A 15,360-nucleotide genomic window follows, 5' to 3' on the forward strand; every position below is an offset into this window, starting at 1 on the left:
CGAGTAGGTAAAAAGTTTTTTTAAAAAAAAACTAAAAAAACTATAGAATCGACCAAATCAGATTGGATCAGTCCGGATTGACCACTAATCCAAACTTGATCCGATGTATGGTTGGATCTGGCTGGGCCAACTCTATTTGACCCAATCTTAACCTTCGGTTTGGATCAGATCGGGTTGGATCCATTGGATCGGTCTAGATTCTATTCAGCTCTACTTATAGCCCCTCTCACTGTTCCTAGTTTAGGCTCAAGCGGGGGTAGCACCCGATCCCCGTCCATGAAAACTAAGACCCTCAAAGAGATTTCTACTTGATGTGGATTGCCTACAAAAGCCTTTCCCAAGAAGTTCTTGCGCACTAGGAAGATAGGTGGGCCCTGCTTGATGTTTGTGAGAAATTGATCTCATCCATTTATTTTGCTAGCTTATTTTAGGACATGAGATCCAAAACTCTGTGGACCACATAAGAGGAAACAGTAAGGATTGAACAAACATCATTAAAACATTCATATGGCCAAAAGGTTTTGTGCCACGCTAAGTTTATTATTATTATTATTATTTTGAGTTTTCAGTTTATCCATGTGAGAATGACTCTATAAATGATTTGGATGGCATATAAACATTAAGGCGGACCACTGAAAGCTTTCAATGATAGGCATTTCTTTCTCCACTTTTTCCTTTCGTGTGGCCTCCTTGAGTTTCGGATCCGCCTCATTTTTAGTCTTATGTATTAAACTGAGTTGGAAAGATGGGTGGAAGAGTGAATCTATCACAAACATTAAAGTCACCACACGTAGCTTCCCAAAAGCCTTTCATAGGCAATCTGCATCATTGCTACTTCAAATTTAAACCGTCAGCTAGATTGGGCCACCAAAATGGCCGCTCCTTTTATAACCCTGTCAATCAAACAGACCAAGTAAATTACTTTTTTTGTGAGATTAGAGGCAACGTCGATATGATCCGAACCATTCACAAATGGGGTCGAGGTGGGTTTGGGTTTTAGCCCAGTAGACGGTCGCAGATTGGGTACTTCCCCTACTAGGACCTAGCTACAGATGGATAGTCTTGGTAGGGGCTCTATCGGCCCCATTGTGATGTTTATGTTTTATCCATGCCATTCATCAGTTTTGACGGATCATTTTAGGAAATGAGCCCAAAAAGGAGGCATATTAAAGGCTCAAGTGGACCACATCACAAGAAGTGGGGATTGAATCCCTACCATTGAAAACTTCCAAGGGTCCACCATGATGTCTATTTGTGATCCAACTTGTTCATAAGACCATAAACACCTGTACGAAGGGAAAACACAAATATTAGCTTGATCCAAAACTTTTGTGACTCCCAGGAAGTTTTCAACAATAAGTTTTCAATCCCCACCACTTCTTATAGTGTGGTCCACTTAAGCTTTCAATCTGCATCCTTTTTTGGCTCAAGTCCTAAAATGATCTATGTAAAATGGATGAAAGGAATGGGCCCCATAGATCCCCTGATAGGACCATCGGTCTCTAGTTAGGTTTTGGTGGGGGTACTACCCAATTTGAGGACACGCATTAAACAAATACATCATGGTGGGCCCCACAGATCTCCTGACTGGGTGGGCTCCGTAGATCTCCTGACAAGACCGTCGGTCTCTAACTAGGTCAAGGTGGGCTTTGATAGATCCCTTAACAACACCCTCATTGGGACCTAGCTAAAGACTAAAGACTAACAGTCCCATCAAGGGATCTATGGGTCGCACCATGATGCATATGTTTTATATCCAACTAGGACCTAGGTGGAGGATGATGATCCCATTGGGGGATATATGGAGCCCACCATGATGTACATGTTTAATCTACTTCCCCTAATTGGGTACTAACCCCACTAAAACTTGGCTAGAGTGTTACACCCCAACTCAGGGCACTCGAGTAATGAGACCTTCATCCTAAGTTTAGGAGTGTGAACTAAAAAGAAACGCAAATGGGAGTATTTTCCACATATCCGTGTAGTTAAATTAGCGATCAACTCATAGCCAACAATTAGAGTCGCATTTATTGCGAAACAATATCAAAAGGTGAGTAAGATAAGTAAACCATAAAATGCTAAGGCTAAATTCAAAAGTGTACAAATCCAAATCCCTCAGCTGGGGATATACAACTACAATAAATATAATGTATATAACATAAACAAAACAAATACAGTAAAAGTTTCTGGATTCCCTAGGGATATACAATCACAAAAGTACACCCATACTAGTTAGGCGCTTGGTAAAATCTTCATGCCTCATATGTGTATTTACAACCATTATTAGTCATATTTGTAAGCAATCTAATTTTCAAACAATTTAATTCACCAACAATGCTAGGTCAGGGATATACATCTAGCTAGCATACGACTCCTCTGGTGGCCAACCATCCTGTAAAATACAAGAAAAATATGCCCATACTGGTTAAGTACCCAGCAAAATTTTCATGCCTCGTATGTGTATCTATAACCATTATTACTTATATTTGTAAGCAATCTAATTTCCAAGCGATTCAATTCACCAACAATGCCAGGTCAGGGATACGCATCTAGCTGGCATACTACACCCATAGTGGCTAATTAGTTGGTAAAATATAGAGAAAAGCACGCCCATACTAGTTAGACACTCAGTAAAACCTCCATGCATCGGATGCATATTTACAACCATTATTAGTCATATTTGTAAGCAATCTAATTTCTGAGCAATTCAATTCACCGACAATGCCAGGTTGGGGATACGCATCTAGGCAGCATACAACGCCCATAGTGGCTAACCAACCAGTAAATTATAGAGAAAAGTATGCCCATACTGGTTTGACACCCGATAAAATCTCCATGCATCGGATGTATATCCACCCAATTTACAAGCAACTTGGTCTATGAGTAGTCCAATTTATAACAATCCTTTCAACTAGTACCCTTCCTCTCGGGGAGTTCGACCCAAAAAAGATTCACTCAAGCAGGAAAGTCTAAGAAAGGACAAAGGAAATGTTATTCCCAAGAAAACTTTAAAGGACACAAATGTCCAAGGGTGAAATTATCAATTCGAGAGGCAATGCCACTAGTCCAAAGTATGCTTTTATCAATTCATAAAAATGTCAATCAAGCTCACATAAGTAGTTAAGAAAAGTGGAAAGCCAACACTACACACATAATTAAAAAATGGTAATCCATAAGACATATGCAGTTCATACCTAAGGGCAATTCAAATAATGTATCCACAATTTCTAAACATATTAAAACAATCCAAATCACCTATTTAGGATTCTATGCATATAAACATAATTCAACACATATCTCCATGACTCTAAGCATGCATGTGAACAACTTAGCATATTATATAAGAGACAAGGCAACAATAAAGTATGTTTATCAAGCACATACCAAATTAAAATGTCGGGAAAAAGCTTGAAGGGTAGCTCTTCACCTCTCGAAATCGAGACTTCTAGGGTTATGAGCACTCCAACCTGAACATGCTTTAATTACGGCAGATTCTACAGTGGAAATTTATTTTATTTTTATTTATTTAGGGATTGGGAAAATCTAACAATAACATTACAATCCAATATTAGCGCATAAATTAATTGAAAATAACCTTAAGTTATAAGCTAATTGAGGGTTTTACTCACCTAATTACTCGGGTTGACAAGATTCAACGACATGGCCCCGAATTCGGCTCACACGTACGATCCAACGCCGTTACACCACCACAAAGCCCAAGCATGCAACTAGGCATCTGCAACAGATCAATCTGACTTTAGGAACCCCACATGCATGTGTCAAATAGGGCATATGCGGCATGCATGCGCCGACAAAGGGCATGCGGCGCACATGCATGACGACCCGCTCTCCCCTACTCTCTCTCTCTCTGCTCCTCTTAAGGTTTGAAAAACAAAGGAAAATGGTGAAACATGCTTTTATAGCCCTAATTAGAAAGTTGGTAGTTTGCAAGTATATTGAAATTTGGGGGCTATCGGTTGGACCAACAGGAACTAACAGAACATGGTTTTCTCATATTTACAAGCTAACACAGTCAGTCAGACCAACAAGATTGAAGGTCGAATAGACAAAACATGTTTCCACTAGTAAACGGAGCTTTCCACCATTCTACGACCCTAGGGTTCCAACCGATGCTATCTATTGGTTTATCGTTCAAATTGGACATTCTGTTAGTATACCTAAGCACAGATTATGTCTAATTACGTAATAAAGTCCAATGGACTGGGATCCGAAGATTTAGGTCCCGCTGACAACTACTACGGTTCAATCAGTTAAGGTACAAAGTTTGTTAAGGTCCATCAACATACATTGATACACCATCCTCTAATAGCTTGAGCTTTTAGAACAAGTAGTTGTATGACACCGTATCAGAATGGAAGGTCTTGTGTTCGAATCCTAGGAGTAGTAAATATGCCTCCCTAATATATTCTCCCACAGGGCATTATGGTGTGAGTTGTGTGTCCCTTCACCCTTAGTATGTTCCTGTGCAAAATGCAGGAGAGTGTTAGAGTCCCTTGATATACATTGATACACCATCCTCCATAACAATGTCTATGTGTCTAGGTATGTATAATGACCACCTCAAATTCCAAGTAAGACCTTATTTCTCTCACTATTTCCATGCCAATTTCCTACACCATCACCACCTACTAGTCCAAGGCCTTCCCATAGTAATAGAGCTACAACCCGAGCAACATCATGCCTCTTCCAATACTCTTCCATGCTACCAATCTCTATAAACATGATGGGAGAATTAACTATAGGTCCATGATGAGTTGCCTCTAACATAACCTTAAATACAAGAGTCAGATTATGTGTTTTAGAAATCGTCTTCAAGAGCCTCAACCATGGTCCTACCCATCCAGGTTGTCCACCAGCAGGCAGAATCTCATCTTTAAATAAATGGGTTACACCAATTGGATGAACTATGAGTGCAGGGCGATTCAAAACTGCAGTGTGCCTACTGAGAAATATAACTTCATCCATGACCTCGCCAGTCGCATCCTCCAAACACTTATAAAGGTTATCCTCCTCAACGATACTGTTATCATGCTTTAATAGCATCACATCTCCATTTGCAAAACTTGGTATGTCAGTGTCGAAGCCGGGTCCGATGGAAGCTAAATCGACAATCGTTGCCACCACAAGTGTCACCTCTCTCTCTCTCTCCCCACTTGTTCGTGAGAAGATGCCGGACATGGTATCAAAATGGAAGGTCAAGTGTTCAAATTCTGGTAGCAACAATTATGCTTCCATAATATATTCTCCCATAGGGGACCATAAAATTCAAGTCCAACCTAGGGACTAGGAAATCCAGCCAGTGTATGGTGTTAGTATCCCTCCACCCTTTGTATGTTCTCGTGCAAAGTTCCACCCCACACGTGGTGGAGTGTTAAAGTCCATTGATATAATACGCCATCTTCTAACGGCTCCAGCTTTTAGAGAAAGTGGTTGTTTAGCAAAGTTCTAGGTTTTTAGTTTTAAGTTTCGACTCGCGATCCCTAAGTCTTCCAGCATACACGCATATAGGCATGCATGATTACCTATTCAATCGAGATTTACTGGTAACACTAGGAGAACATCTAATAACCGAGTATAAAAGTACTAGGGTGTTACATGGGAGGGATCTGCACGGCTCACGTTGTCCATCCATTTTAACAAATCATTTTAGGGCCTGTTTGGCTGGGCAGACTAGATGGGATTAGATTGTATTGGAAGGGATTGGAAGGAGCAATCCCGGGATTGGCTGGGCGTGCCAAACAGGCACGTTGAACTTCTGCATGGATTGGAGCAATTCTATGGGATTGCCAGCAATCCACTGACATCACCATCATTACCTTGAAACCCACCCAATCCCTCGTAATCCCATCTATTTTGCCTGGGACATGTTTGGGTGGACGGATTACAAGGGATTGGCCGGGCGTAATCCTGGGATTGGCCAGGCAGGCCAAACATACTGGGTGATAGATTCCCTGGATATAGCAATCCCATGGCAATCTACTTACACAGCCATCGTTACCTGCCATCCACCCTAATACAATCCAATCCCATTGGGATGGGCCTGTCCAAACATGCCCTTAGAGAATGATCCTTAAAAAGAGGCATATCAAAGACTCAAGCGAACTACCTATGTAGTATTGAGGATTGAAATCTTACTGTTGAAAACCTCTTGAGGGCATAATATAAGTTAACGTGAACTTACGAACAGCTTGGTTGGCAAACAAACATTACGGTGATCCCTGTAAGTTTTCAAATGTAGGAATTCAATCCCCATTGCTTCATGTGGTGTGACCCATTTGAGCCTTCAATCTACCTCTTTTTGTCTCATTCTCTGAAACGATTTCTCAAACGAATGGACTGCGTGGATAAAACATACACATCATCCCTGACAGGACCCTCCGTCTGGAGATAGGAGATAGGTCCTGGTTGGGGCAGTACCTAATCCGAAACTCCCAGCCGACCAATCGCCTGATCAGTGAGCATGGGACCCACTTGCACAGTTGTACAAACTACAAACCCCGTTACTTTCTCCATCGACATCCACCAAAGTTACCTTTAAGAGCCGTTACAACAAAATATTACTCTTTTGCCCGCCATCTCTAATAATCTACCGGATGGGAAGATCCCAGCCACAAATTTTGTTTGAATGTGGACGATTGTTTCATCTCTTCTCACCCATTTATCTGTAGCCCACAAATTCAACAGTTAATATTGCTCTATCTAGGATGGTTTTTGGGGAATCGTTCATCCATGAAGAATCAAACAGACCAAACATCAAGATTATCGGACCATAGGCCCCAAACGTAGGAACTGAAGATCGGCGTGTAACTGTGCAAGTACGCCGGTCGTGTAGTATAAAGTTCTAATGAAAGGGAGGCTACTATTTTCCGCTTGATTGATAGACACGCCCTATCTTTTCAACTTTGGTAAAGCGATAGCCAAAATGCACTGTAGAATTTCCAAAATCATAAAAAGAGAGGGCGAGCTATGATAAGGATGGGTGTAGATATCAAGATGTCTGCTTTGTTAGTTCTGCGCCATTTGAAAAATGGTGGTGAATCGTCAAACATACACATGGAATAGTTGCAGGGAAATCCTGACCGTTCAGATCTCCAATCAAAGTGTCGATGGAGCGTGAAATAGAATTTGCACGAGAAGATCATATTAACTATCTTATTTTTCAGGTCGAATCTGGATTTCTGGCTGGGTTACTTTTAACATTCATTTAATATATATTAATTGGATGGCTAGGATTGCTTATTTATCGTAGTTTTAGATATATGGTCTATAAAAGATGAGACCCACAATTTGAATGGTCTTAGCTGTACATCAGCGTCTCATGCGAAGAATATGAGTCGCCACTATTTTTTAAACGGTGGAGAACCGGCACGAGTCCATCCCGGAGGGCGCGGATTGCGCCCTAACCCCGCCCGCCTCTAGCCCCGAACGGGCAGTTCCGTAGGCAGGCCGACCGTGATGTATCCGTTTATCCAAGCCGTTCATGACTTTTTTCATGTCATTTTACGGCATTAACACCAAAAAAGGCAATCCAACTCTCAAATGGACGACACCACATATGACTCTTTCATTTAACGTAACTTAACTGACATTTAATATTTTGTGCATTTAATGCAACCAAGCTTATTACTTGTTGTGGTACTCTTGAGCGTTGAATCTGCGTTATTTTTGTGCTCATGCCTTAAAATGATACGAGAAAAGAGATGAACGGCTTGGATAAATAGATACATCACGGTTGCCCCACCCACATAACTGCCCGTTCGGGGCTAGAGACGAGCAAGGGTAGGACGCAATCCGGGTCCTAGGCCGGTCCTGCACCCAAAAGCTTGTGGGGCCCACCGAGATGTCGGTGTCATTTCTACACCGTACATCAGTTTCGCTACAAATCTCAAGTGGGCGACACCACCGGAAACAGAGCTTTGGATCACGGTACAGTTAGTGGTAGTTTCGTAAATATACCCCTAACCAGGGGAATTCTTGTTAAATTCCTTAACCTAACCCACGATATAGATATGAAAGATTTGTCTTTTTCGGTTGACAATTTTCTCTCTCCTACCTAGCATTCTCGGACTCGAAATCGTGGAGAGTCGCTGATCACCTTCTACCCAGCGTGAAGACTGGCTCATGTTTTGGCGTGAGCCCCGAATTAGAAACCTTCTTAGGCCCACCGTGATGTTTATTTCTCATCTAACTTGCTCAAAAAGTCAAATTAACTTATAGGAAGGAAATCGAATAATTCTACACCAATAACTTAAAAAGTTTTCAACCATAAGGACCTGTTGGGCTGGCCAATCCCATGAGATTAGTTTAAGATCCACGGGATTGCTATATCTTGGGACAAGTTCACTGGGTTTGTTTGGCAGGCCCGGCATATCCTGGGATTTTACCTTCCAATCCGGCCAACCAACGGATGGGATCAAATTTAAGATAATGATGCTGATGTCAATGGATTGTTTTAAGATCCATGAGATTGCTTTTATCTTGGGACAAGTTTACCGGTCTGTTAGGCTTGTCATACATATTTTCAAATATTGTGATCACATCCCTTCTGATATTGGATCGGTCTGGCCAAACGGGCCCTAAATGATCAACTCCTATAATTTCTTGTGGTGTGGTTTACTTGAGCTCAATTTTAGTCGGGTATTTAAATAAGTTATAATAACATATGTATAACATGTTTTATTTATTATAAGTAGAAAAATACTATTTTCTACACTGTGATTGATCCACAACATTGTTAATGCAACATTGTCATATTTAATACGGCGCATGTATGATTAACGTGGCCCAATTAAATTGTAACAACTTCATGATGGATCCACACCAATGATGTGGCTAATATTGTTATTCAATTTAATGTGATGTGTGATGATATGGTGACGCGGTCAACATAGTTGTGTTTAAGGTAGTGTTTGATAATGTGGCCCAGTTAAATTGCAATAAATCTTGCTTCGTCATCACTCATTTGATTAACACTAATACATTTGATGTGTTGTATGATGATATGGCCCAATTAAATTGCAACTAACGAGATTACGACAGCGAGCAGAAATTTATAAAACACATATATGGGCCCAATAGTCTTGGCACTGCTGCAAAGGGTTGTAAGCGACTTAGTACACAACCCGCGTCCAGTGTGCTCTAGTTGGACCAGGGTTCAGCTATCCAAATATCCAGACCATTGGTCTGGTGGGCCACAGAGAAGATGGACCATTCGACTACAATATCCCTGACCGGATACTCCTTCCCATCTGCTCTTGGTACGTTTTCAGGATATGATTGATCGAGTATAGACTTCTAAATAGAGGGGTCTTTTAGGAAATCGTACATCTGCAGTGGGACCATCTAACCAACGGTCTGGATCACTGAATAACTTACTCTACTCACACGAGCTGAAAATTCGAGGATCCTGCGAATATCTTCGGAAAGACGAAACCGCAGCGGAACAAAGGATCCTCGAGACTGGAGGATCCGCACAGACGCTTGAATTTTCAGTTTCTAATAGTGGGGCCCAAGGTTCAGCGATTCAGACCGTTGATCTTATGGCCGCGCTGTGGATGGAGCATGCTTGAAGAAATCTATCAGATTGGTAGATCCAACTGTCGATTTATGATGGGAGTATATTAAGCACCGGGACCAATTGAACGGTTAAGATTTTCCTATTAGCAACTACTTTAGATGCATGATCAATCTCTTTTGGGACCCTCTTATCAACGGTCCGGATCATCTTACTCACCTCTATCCTATGGAAAATCAAGGTTACTATATTCACATCCTCTTCTCCGCCATCCTTCCACTTTTACCAGAGACTTGGTATTGTAGTCCGCGGACTAGATTGAATACGTAGCCCTCTAGTAAGCACATCCGCCTAATGGGCGATCAGCACCGCTCAAGGGTAGATCTGATAATGAGCAGGTGCCATCCAAAGTACGACTTGCTACAAGCGGTCCTACAATTCGATTTATGGACAGATAAATGATAGGTGGTCCAATACTAATTCATTTTCCAACGGTTGAGATTCATTTTAGCAGAAAAGGCGCATTCCATGGTTCACTTACTCCTCAAGTGGGTCTGACACTGAACCACGTGGCCGGAGGTGGTTTTGCTGGTGTCAAAGCTCTGTAGGACCCAGCATGATGCATGTGTTGTATCCATGCCGTCCATCCCTTTTACCAGCTCATTTTAAGTCATGAGACCAAAATTGAAGAATATCCAAAGGCTAAGTGTAACACACCACAAAAAAATAGGGATGATGACGTCCACCATTTCAACATTCTCAAGGCCCATAGTAATATTAATTTGTCATCCAACCTGTTCATAAGGTCACACAGACCTGGATAAAGGGAAAATAAAAATATTAGCTTGATCCAAAACTTCTGTGGCGCTGGAGAGGTTTTCAATGGTAAGTGTTTAATTCCTACATTTTCCCTTTGTGTGGTCCATTTTAGCTTTGTTTCTGTCTCATTTTTTGAATATTTTCATAAAATGAGTCGGAAAAATGGATGGACGGTGTGGGTAAAAACATACATCATGTTGGGCCCATAGAGCTTTGACACTAGCTAGCTGATTTTAGGCGCGAGCAGCACGGCCCAATTGGTGGGCTACGGTTCAATTCAGTAGTCCGCGGGCTACCTATTTTTACTATTTTGCTAATTTTGACTCCAGCTATAAATGCAAGCTGTCTCCTCTTCTTGCTTTCCTTTCACTTCTTTCTCTCTCTCCCTGATTTTCCTCCGTTGCAAACCAAGCTTCTTCCTGTACTTTCATGGTGTCCTTCTCATCCACTCAAAAAACCCACCAACCATTTCATCACTCATCTTTCTTTTTGCTTTTAATTTCCGCTCAAATCCTCAAGAACTGGATCTCCCCTGCTTTCTTTCCTTTGTGTGAAAGGTTTTTTTTTTTTAACAGTTTTTGGCCCACATCTGTCAAACTTCTGCTTCTAAACTACTCTTCTGCAATGTTGTTTTTGGGGTTTTGGGTTTTGGTGGGTTGGGTTATTTGAGGCTTGCACAGCTCTACTCTCCTTGATTCTGTTAGGTGAAACCAGAGGTTTTTGCTTGTTGGTTTTTTTTTTTTTTTTGCAAATAGTTTATTGGGTGGAGAGAAGATCAAGAGATTTAAGACTCTAAGAGGGTTGAATCACCAAAAAGGTATGTTATTTTCTTTTCTTTCTTTTTTTAATGATTTTTTTTTTCTTGGATGGATGATTTGGAGCGAGGGGGATATGTTTTCTGAGTTGATTTTTTTTTCAAAAAAATAATAATAATAATCATATGCGTATGTTTGCTGAATGAAGAAGTTACAATGAGCAATTCATTAGAATGAGTAAAATGGCAAATGGGTTTTTCTCGATTTGAATTACTGGAAAAAATAAAGGTAGGATTTGCTTTGGTTTCATTGATCTTCCAACGAACTGTTAAATGCAGCTTCTTCTCCAAACAGATGATATTTTACTTTATTTTCTCTGTTTCTTGCTTTTCCATACTAGGGGTTATGATGGTGAGGGTAATTGAAGGTTTTTGTCTTCTTTTTCTTTTTTCTATTAAATGCAATGCGCGAAACTAGCTATGGTCTTTTTGAGGATGGAAGATTACAAAAAATAAAAATAAAAATAATGCATGTTGATGATGCTCTTTATTGTATGGGAAGTTGAATAAAGATAGGCATGCTTTTGTTGCAAAGGGAATGAAATTACTGATTTATTGTGGGTTTTATTAGTTGTAAAACATGATTTGCAGGCTTGAAGTTTGGAGCTGCATCTCTCGAGCGGCCGGACTAAAATCAAGATACATGGTCATGTGCATTTTTATGTGGAAAATTAACTAAAAATTGGAAATGTCAGAAGCTTGGGTTTTTTGGTTGTCATTTTCAAAATTTCATAGGAAATTAGATGTATGTTTAGCATCCTGATATCTTTAAACAGTTTCTAAGTAATCCCAATTGTTTATCTCTTTGTGGATAGTGTGTTATTGCTTGCTAACTAAGCGACATTCTTTCAATCTTCTTCAAATTCCATGTTGAAGTAGATGGATTCTTAGTGCATGTGATTAAAAGATCGATTGTGAACAATAATACATGTTCTCTTGTCTATCATAGATGTCATCTTCTGACTCCCTTAATGCTGAACTATCGAAAAAGACGTCGTTTTTTGGGCTGAAACTGTGGGTTGTGATTGGCATCTGTGTGGGAGCATTCATTGTGTTGATACTCTTTCTCTTATCCATATGGGTCATGTCTCGGAGGAAATCAAGGAGGGCCCATGACAAGTTCCCGCTCTCCCAAATTCCGAACGTCTCGAAGGAGATCAAAGTTGACAGAGTGGGATCCAACTTCTTATCTCATAATTCTGAGGATTGTGAAGGTGCTCTTGGTAGTGTGCAAGATAAATCGTTCGAGAAGCATTCAGAGAAGATGCTTGTACATTTGGGTATGAGTAAATCTAGTGATGGTGAAAATGTCAGCCAATGCGGCTCTGCTCATCAGCACGACAGGTGTGGTAGCTCGCATTCAGGGGACGAAGTAAGCTCGGGGACTGGTAACATTCGAAAGCCGTCTTCTTCACATGGGCTTGTGACTGCATCACCATTAGTTGGTCTGCCTGAATTCTCGCACCTTGGATGGGGCCATTGGTTTACTTTGAGGGATCTAGAGTTCGCAACCAGCCGTTTCTCAAAGGAGAACGTGCTTGGGGAAGGTGGATATGGGGTTGTTTATAAGGGGCGGCTCATAAATGGAGCTGAAGTTGCTGTCAAGAAGCTCCTCAACAATCTGTAAGTTTGGCCGTTGATGTAATTGGTTTACTTTCTAACTGATCCTAGTGGTGAAATTTTGAATGCTTCCTCTTTGGTGTTTGATGTATTTGCATGATTTGGGTTTCTATAGGGGTCAGGCGGAGAAGGAATTTAGAGTGGAAGTAGAAGCCATAGGCCATGTCCGACACAAGAATCTGGTGCGGCTTTTGGGTTATTGTGTGGAAGGAATTCATAGGTGAAGACCCTTTCACTTCAACCACATCTGATTTTGTGATAGATGGGTTATGTTCTTCAAGGATAGATTATTACATTCAGTTTTCTATATTAATGTGATAGAATGAGTTATGGTAAAAGATGAAGAAACTAAAACTTCATGCAATATTTAAAAAATGAAAGTATTTGTAAGGATTCGATCTTTCTCATTTGCGGATTGGTTTATGAGCCCTTTTGCAGTGAGCTTATAACAGTAGGTCTGATGATACAGGATGCTGGTGTATGAATATGTGAACAATGGCAATTTAGAGCAGTGGCTTCATGGAGCTATGCGTCAATATGGTGTCCTTAGTTGGGAGGCCCGAATGAAGGTTATCCTTGGCACTGCGAAAGCGTAAGTCCGCCTCCCCTATTTGAATTGCCCTTTCACATTCCAATTATGCCATTCATCTAATTGATTTAAAGAATCTAGTTCGTTGGTTAATGATATCAAGATATTGATGGTTTTTTTTTTTTTTTTAATGGGACGCACAGGCTCGCATATTTGCATGAAGCGATCGAACCAAAAGTCGTTCACCGAGACATAAAATCAAGCAATATTTTGCTCGATCAGGAATTTAATGCCAAGGTTTCTGATTTCGGTTTGGCAAAGCTCTTGGGTTCAGGAAAAAGCCATATAACAACAAGAGTTATGGGAACGTTTGGGTACTCTACTCCCTTAATCTTATTTTTCCTACTGTCTATAGGATAGAAATGAGTTTCATTCTGCGTTCTCTCTTCCTTTCTGAAACCTTATTCAAGTCGATTTTCTTATGCAATTTCAGGTATGTGGCGCCCGAATATGCAAACACCGGATTATTGAATGAGAAGAGCGACATTTACAGCTTTGGTGTACTCTTGCTAGAAGCAGTTACTGGTAGAGATCCTGTGGACTACGGTCGACCTGCAAATGAGGTAGCTTGCTTTGCTCAACAGACCACCGATTGTAGTTACAGAAATATGAGTAGACTGCTTACTGGAAGTTGGTTGTGGAGCATCTTTAGGAATTTTATCTTCTCCTTTTTTAGTGTTTTCTGAGTGTTTTCGATGTCATAGAAACGCCTCAATGAGATGGGTGCTTAGTTAATACACTGAAGATAACAAAAAGCTTAGTTATTTTATCATCTTGTACGTCTTTTTCTTTCTTTTTTTTCTTTTTTTTTGAAAAAAAAAAAATGAATGTAATGTTATGCTTGTGGCAGGTGAATCTTGTCGAGTGGCTTAAAACGATGGTTGGGAGTAGAAGGGCAGAGGAAGTTGTGGACCCAACCCTCGAAGCTAAACCAACAAACCGGGCTCTAAAACGCACCCTTCTAATTGCACTTAAATGTGTTGATCCTGACTCGGACAAAAGACCGAAAATGGGCCAAGTCGTTCGAATGCTTGAAGCGGACGAGTTCCCGCTTCGTGAGGTGGCAATTTCTTACATGGAAACCATTTGCTTTCCTAGCATATCCTTTCTAATTCTGGCCTTTCGGGTAATCATCCAACTTGTATAAATCTTTTGCAGGATCGGAGGAGCAGGAGGAGTCACATGGGGAGCATGGAAATTGAGTCTATGAAGGATAATGTGGACCCCATGGACATGGATATCAAGGTGGAGAAATCCGAGAGTTAGGGAGGTCTGCGAGGCTGTTTCATGGATAAAGTCCTACAATGCAACAAAAACAAAGCCATCGAAAGATCATAGTACACTTCAAAACTCATGGTTCAAACGATTGCCCACCAGGTTAAAATGGGTTGAAATGAGGATTCTTGTCATGGGCTTTCAGATTTTAGGCTGTTTGATCGACTACGACCCACCTTGCTACGAATCACGAAGCATCAACAGCCATTGAGAAATGCCCTCTTCTTTGAAAATCCTTTGACACCCAGAAGCTGCATTTTGTTGTACAGATTTGTCTAGGAGTTGAGTTGGGCATTTGCTGCATCTGCCATCTTTTTCTTTTTTTATTTTTTCCCTTGTTTTTCATTTCTTTAACTGTTATTGGAGTGGCCAAAAACACTCATTTTTACTACACTTTCTCATCCACTCACTCCTGTCTTGGTTAGTAAGGAATTTTAATGATTATTTACCCCATCTTTTTCACCATTTTGGTGCAATGGGTTGCTTGTCTTTCTACAGAACCGCTTCTTTTTCACCATTTTGGTGCAATGGGTTGCTTGTCTTACTACACAATGATGTATGTTCCATGGTAAAAATCTCTCTCTCTTGCTTTTTTTTTTTTGGCTTTCTACCTTTCCTCTGCCCACAGTATTAGAAGAACTGATTGCTTTTCCTTTCAGGTGCATGGATGCAGTTCCTGCATTCTTTTTCTTTTTAGGAAATGGGAAG

General features: G+C 40.7%; 1 protein-coding gene and 1 pseudogene across 3 annotated transcripts; one reads left to right on the top strand and one right to left on the bottom strand.

Moving 5' to 3' along the window:
* Nucleotides 1-4,504: 4,504 nt before the first annotated feature.
* On the bottom strand, nucleotides 4,505-5,199 carry LOC131246969 (D-aminoacyl-tRNA deacylase-like; annotated as a pseudogene).
* Nucleotides 5,200-10,717: 5,518 nt separating this feature from the next.
* On the top strand, nucleotides 10,718-15,114 carry LOC131245629 (probable receptor-like protein kinase At2g42960). 3 transcript variants are annotated; one of them, XM_058245214.1, is made up of 9 exons: nucleotides 10,718-11,171; nucleotides 11,760-11,814; nucleotides 12,118-12,791; nucleotides 12,904-13,008; nucleotides 13,258-13,380; nucleotides 13,521-13,691; nucleotides 13,811-13,940; nucleotides 14,228-14,437; nucleotides 14,536-15,114. In XM_058245214.1, exons 2-9 carry the CDS (start codon nucleotides 11,812-11,814, stop codon nucleotides 14,641-14,643), a joined length of 1,524 nt encoding a protein of 507 aa, XP_058101197.1. In that variant the 5' UTR covers nucleotides 10,718-11,171; nucleotides 11,760-11,811; the 3' UTR covers nucleotides 14,644-15,114. The 3 variants fall into 3 exon arrangements, with proteins under 3 accessions (XP_058101197.1, XP_058101199.1, XP_058101198.1); XM_058245216.1 differs by having other exon boundaries at nucleotides 11,760-12,791; XM_058245215.1 differs by lacking the exon at nucleotides 11,760-11,814.
* Nucleotides 15,115-15,360: the final 246 nt, after the last annotated feature.

The sequence above is a fragment of the Magnolia sinica genome, chromosome 5 (genome assembly GCF_029962835.1).
Source record: "Magnolia sinica isolate HGM2019 chromosome 5, MsV1, whole genome shotgun sequence".
NCBI classification, from domain to species: Eukaryota; Viridiplantae; Streptophyta; class Magnoliopsida; order Magnoliales; family Magnoliaceae; genus Magnolia; species Magnolia sinica.